The sequence below is a fragment of the Balaenoptera musculus genome, chromosome 3 (genome assembly GCF_009873245.2).
Source record: "Balaenoptera musculus isolate JJ_BM4_2016_0621 chromosome 3, mBalMus1.pri.v3, whole genome shotgun sequence".
NCBI classification, from domain to species: domain Eukaryota; kingdom Metazoa; phylum Chordata; class Mammalia; order Artiodactyla; family Balaenopteridae; genus Balaenoptera; species Balaenoptera musculus.
Genome location: NC_045787.1, coordinates 145,483,734 through 145,489,816, shown reverse-complemented (window position 1 = coordinate 145,489,816; position 6,083 = coordinate 145,483,734). Strand labels below are relative to the sequence as shown.

Sequence of the window (6,083 nt, the reverse complement as noted above, 5' to 3'; positions counted from 1 at the left end):
CATAATTTCATCATAGTGATATTGTTATTTTTGCTTGTATACACTGTATTCCAGTCCTTGCCTGCAAGCAAAATAATAGGTAATTTTATTAAAAAAAATATTTGAATAGGCAAAACATTCACATAGTTTGAAAATAGGAAAGTGTGAAAAGTAAACAATGGAATTTCCCTACCGTCCTTGCCATAAATTTGCCCCAGTTCGACTCCCTTCAAGCTCCCCCTGTTTTGTATCCATCTAGAGTTTTTATGCATATTCAATCACAACTTCATCATCAACAATAAAATATGGACTCATTTGTTTCATTTAACAACATATCTTTCAGGCTTTTCCATATCAGTAGGAAAGCCTCCTCTTCTTTCTCTTTCATAGCTACAGGGTATCTCATTGTTTGGATGTACTTACCAATGCCCTACTGATGTCATTTTCATTTGGATTGTTCCTTTTTTTTTTTTGCTATTAGAAGCAAAGTATGTAACTTCACAATGTGCATATATTGATACATATGATAAATCGCTGAAGTTGATTGCTGGGTCAAGGGATAAATGCATTTGTGAATTTGATAGCTCTCACCAAATTGCCCTCCAGAAGGGTTCTGGAAACTTACGCTTCTACCAGCAGTGTCAGAAGGTTGAGTTGCCACATACTATCTGTATACTCTAGACCCAGCATCCTCCTGCTGACTTCCAAGGAGGAAGGAAAAAGGAATGTGAAAAAGGAAGAACTGTTTATCAGGTACCTACTATATGCCAGATGTACACGATATATACACGTTTGATCCTCAGTGTAACCCTGTGATGGTGTCTCAGCAGAGCCTGGTGTCTTCCTGACCTGATTTCAGCTTTCATGGACCAGCAGTGGTGACAACAGAGTTCTCTGTGTCTCAACTACTTTATTTTCTTGGCTGCCTTAAACTTCAAGCGTCACAGCTCAGCCCTACTTAGAGGAACCCCTGGGAATCTTTGCCCCCTTCCACTTGGCCTCCTGCCCAGGTCCCAGCCCTGGCCCCTCACAAGTGATTTTTGAGGGTGGCGCAGGGCTCTTCTGGGTACCCGTCTCCCAGGAGGACATCCAGCCACTCCTCCAGGTCCCGCACCAGCTGTTCTACGTCTCGCACCAGCTGTTCCAGGTCTCGCACCTCTTTCTCTAGCTTCTCCACGAAAACACGCAAGTTCTCCTTCAACCAGGTCCTGATGACCTTGATTGGCTCTTCTGAAGGGTCATTGGTCTGGTATTCAAACACCTGAAAGGCAGACACTCACATTGCATCTTGAGCCTTTTCATGTAGACCCTCTCTTGCCGCTGGTTTCTAAAAGTTCCCCGAGCCTTTGCAATGCTTTCCTTCTGCCCAAAGTACCCATCCCCACCTTCTCCACCCGGCCGAGACCCATCAATGACACCTCTGGGAAGCCTTCTCAGATTTCCTCAGCCAAGCTTGACGTCCCTCAGTACCTTCTTGAATATGTTACCTGGGAAGTCATAGGATTCCGGGCGTAGTTACATTCTCTGATTCTTTCTGACACCTCCCAACTTCTTCCTGAAACAGGCACAGACACCACCTCTTAATAAGGTAAAGGAGAGTGGGTTGGAATAAACTCGGTTGATCATCCCAATGGGATGAAGAGGATGGGAGAAGGCAAGCTGTGGAGGCCCCCTTGGCATGCAGCCATCTCCAGAATATGCTCCTGACTCCGTGTGGACTTGGCTCCTCCCTCCTCAGATTCCAGAATGCTCACCTGATATTTGTGTGCCCGCATATAGCACCAAGATCAGCAACGCCAACAGTGTCTGGGGGCAAGAAGAGAAGGAGGAAGGAGGTGAATTTCTGGAGGGTATATACGTGCATCCCTGCTTCCCTCACAGAGGGCTAGGCATGGGGCTGCTATAAGATCATGGTTAGAGCTTAACTTTTTTCTAATTATCTAAGTCACGTGTACTTACTACAAAACCCGCAAATATTGCAGAATTAGATAACATGGCAACTTACTGCCATTTCATTGCTGTTTTCCCTCCTTTCTCCCTGCTGAGAAGGAAGCCCCACCTCTATTCTCATGCCTTGCCTCACTTTTGCATTTTTTCTTTTAAATGATCTTTAAAAGGAGTTGACTTTATTGAGGTATAATTCACATACAATAAAATGCACATTTTACATGCACAGTTTGATGAGTTTTGACAGATGTCTATGCTTGTGGACTACCACTCCAATCTAGATGTAGAACATTTCCATCATCCTAGAAAGTTCCTTTATGTGCTTTTGCGGCCAACTCCCTCTTTACCACCGTCCCCCCCACCCCCCCGCCATAGGGAACCACTCATCTGCTCTCTGTCACTGTGGAGCCGTTTTGCCTGTTCTGTAACTGCACATCAATGAAACCATATATTATATCCTTTTTTGTTGAGCTACTTTTACTCAACGTAATGCTTCTGAGATGTCTCCATGTTTTCATGTTCGAGGTTATTGATGAGTAATATTATATTGTATGGATATAGAATATATATGTGTGTGTGTATGTCTGTACATATATGTGTGCTCTCAAATGGATGCCTGGGATCTTAAGGAGTTTCATGGTTCTAGCTGGATCAGAATTCCATCCACCTCCAGCACTGCTGGACTTCCAGTATCTCTGCTCTAAACCCCATAGCAGCTGCTGTCTGGTAAGCCGTGGGTAATCTAATCCTTTGCGTGCAGCCCACAGCCAAGAAGTCACGGAGATCCCCGCCTGGGCTTTCGGGATCCTCTCAACACACAGCTCTTCTTCCTCTCCAATGCCTTGTCCTACGGAGTCCAGCTGATTCAGTTGCGCAGACTCTCTGCAGCTCAGCAGGACTGCTGGGCTCTGTTCGCCCTCTAACTCTTGGTGCAGCCGTCGTCGGGAAAGAGTTGAGGCAATCACCAGTTTTCTTTTCTCAGGGATTGCACTTTTGTGCTGTCTGTTGCCCTCACCGGAAAATAGTAGTTGCTTCATTTATTTTGTCAATTTCATGGCTGCTTACAATGAATGGGAGGGCTAGTTTAGCCCCAGTGACTGTGTTAAGGCTGCAATTGGAAGTCTACCTCTTGGGGTTTGGGTGCAGGAATGAAACGGCTGCCTGAAGACAACATTGCTCCCTAGAGCTTGGGTCAGTCCAAGACCATTTAGGAGATTCTGATGGGTGTGCCAGGATCAGGAGGGGAGAAAACTGAGAGCCTTTTGGAGAGATGGGAGAAGGTAGAGGGGGAATCTGAGTCTGGGAGGAGCCCGGTACCCTCTCCTGGGTGGCCTCGTGGTGTGGCTGGGAGGTCTTAGCACAGGGAATTCAGAGACACCTGCTTTCAACAGACAGTGTGAGTTGGGACAGTGATGGTGTCAGGGGCAAACAAAAGTGGAGAGAGGATTAAGGCGGACACAGTAGTGACCGACACTGACTTTCCCCCCAACTCACCGGATGTGGGCTGAGCCAGATTTAATCTGACTTGAAATAATACATTTCTTATGCACCTGTCTTTGTGAAGCAAGATTTAGACTGGCTACCACAAACAAAGAAGATAAGAGATTTGCATAATTTGTCTCTTCCCTGGATAGCTTTTCAAAAATATATACTAACAACTATATTATTATTAACTTAAAAAAAAAAGTAAAAATTAATTACATAGCAGCGACGTGACTGAGTCTCTCACACACACTAGGAGTGAAAAAAGCCAGTCATGAAGGGACACACTGTTTGCTTCCATTCCCATGAAATTCAGGGACATACAAAACTTATCTGTGATGATAGAACTCAGAATCGTGGTTATGGAGTGTGAGCTGGGGGGGGCCTTGGAGGAACCTTGGACATGCTCTATAGCTTGATCTGGGTAGCAACTGCCTGGGTGTGGACACCCAATGTGAAATCATAGTACACTTCAGATTAGGGCACTTTTTAAATTTCTTAACAATATTCCCTGAGACTCTCTTTATCTAAGACACATAGAACTGACTCATTCTTTATAATGGCTGATGAACATTCTGTGGTCTGAAAGCTCTTCTATTTCTTTAACCACTCCTCTGTCAATGTGCTTTACAGGATGCTGTCGTCACCAGCACACTTGCTGCTATTTTGTGTGTGTGTGTGTGTGCAGGGTGGAGATAAAGGCAGGGAACAGGGGCTAAGATTGAGTTTTAGTCCTTCTCTTGTGCTGTTGTGGGGCCTGAGCCAAATCATTTCTTCTCTCTGAGCCTCAGTTTCTTCACCTGTACAGTGGATTTTGATATATGCTGAAAGGTCTTTCAAAAAGGCAAGGTGGGGACTCTGTCATCGAATTGATTTGGGAAATGCTGTGGTAAACAAAGTTATGTGGATTTCCTTGCTGCAGGACTTGTCAGAGCCTTCATTATGTGAACGAGCTGTGTAAATCTCCAAGAAGGGAACGAGGGTATCAGCATTTCCCAAACCACAGAACATTTTAAATGACTTTTCTAAAAGGAGCATTCCTGGGGTTTGAGATTCGTGGGACACTTTTTTAGCAAAAGCTGCAGCATAATGGGAGCCCCGCAAAGTCCAGCGTAAAGGAAGCATTGGAACGTGTATAAATGTATGAGTGAACAAATCTTTTGAAAACATATATAGGTCAGTCATGTATCGCTCTGCGATAAAATACCACCCCTTTCCACGGTGTGCAAGGCCCAGATGACCTTCCCAGCCTCCTTTTACATCCTTCCCTCAGTTCTCCACCTGGCAGGCAGTGGAGTGCAGGGTCACCTTGCTAAGGGTTCTGGAATCAGATGGCCCTGGCTTCAAATCCCAGTATGTCCCTGCTGTCTGGCCTTTTGCCTTTCCGACCTCAGCTTACCCATTTGTGAATGAGGTTGCTAATAGTTGCTTCTCGGGAATGTCATGAAAGAGAGAGGGGTAGAAACACCAGGCTGTGCACATAAGTGCTAACATTTTCCATTTTGACAAAATCCTATGTGAGGTTTGAATTTCAGCCCTAAGAACAAAAGCTCCAGGACCTCTCCAATTCAGGTGTATTATCCTATTTATTTCGGTTCATTCATTCATTCATTCAGCACCTGTTATGTACCAACCACTATTCTAGGCACTAGGAATACAGCAGGAAGCTAAATAAAAATCCCAGCCCTCCTGGAGCATACCTTCTGCTGGCAGTGTGGAGAATTAAATAAGAGTGTCAGTAATGACTTCTAGAAGAAGCTCCTGAGCCCTGCTGCGTTCCACCAGGTTGGGCTCTAGGGAGAGTCGGGCTGAAAGCCCGTTCCTGACTTTGAGGGCCTTACAGTCTGCCTGGAGTGTCCAATGGAGTCCACATGGGAGGAAAGCCATGTACACCTGGTCTGGCCTCACCTGTTTCTTGTCCTCAGAGTGACCTCCCCTTCTCTCAGCGGCCACTCGCCCCCTGCTGCCCACCTGTTGGATCACCATGATCTCAGGTCCGGCTGCCTGGGTGGAACAGGGTACCCTCACCTCCCCGGCCTCTGGTCACCAAGCATCTCTCAAGCCATGAGTTCTGATGTCACAGAAGGTGGGGACAGTCAGGCCCCCATTCTGCACCACCCTGGTGTTTAGCCCCAACTTGTTTTTCATATAAATGTAAAAAACAAAGGCCAGAAAGAAATACACCGAAAGATTTTATTTCAGGATGGTGATTTTTCTGATCCTTTTTCTTCTCTTTTCAATTTTGTTTTATAAGATGCAAGTCTTTAAATAAAAAAACAATAGAATATTTTTAACTGAGTTTATTGAGATAATTGTAGATTCACATGCAGTTGTAAGAAACAGTGTAGGAGATGCTGGGTACCCTTTACTCAGTTTCCACTGATGGTAACATAGGCTCTTGCCATGGATACAATCTATCAATCTTATTAAAATCTCCCCAGTTCCACTTGTATTCATTTGTGTGTGTATTTAATTCTAAATAATTCTGTCACATGGCTAGATTTGGGTATCCACCACTACAGTCACGATACAGAAGAATTCCCAAACCACAGGGTTCTGTGTTGCTGTTTGATCCCCGCCCCCTCCCTTCCCCCCCCCGCCCATCCCCCCCCCCCCCCCCGCCACCACTGTCTCTAATTCCTGGCAACCACTGATCTGTTGTCTATTTCTAAAAT

General features: G+C 45.3%; 1 protein-coding gene across 1 annotated transcript; it reads right to left on the bottom strand.

Moving 5' to 3' along the window:
* Positions 1-1,006: 1,006 nt before the first annotated feature.
* Positions 1,007-5,394, bottom strand: SMIM23 (small integral membrane protein 23). The gene is made up of 4 exons (XM_036847305.1): positions 5,317-5,394; positions 1,734-1,785; positions 1,467-1,534; positions 1,007-1,240 (listed from the first exon to the last, which is right to left on the bottom strand). The coding sequence occupies exons 1-4, from the start codon at positions 5,392-5,394 to the stop codon at positions 1,007-1,009; spliced, it is 432 nt and encodes a 143-aa protein (XP_036703200.1).
* Positions 5,395-6,083: the final 689 nt, after the last annotated feature.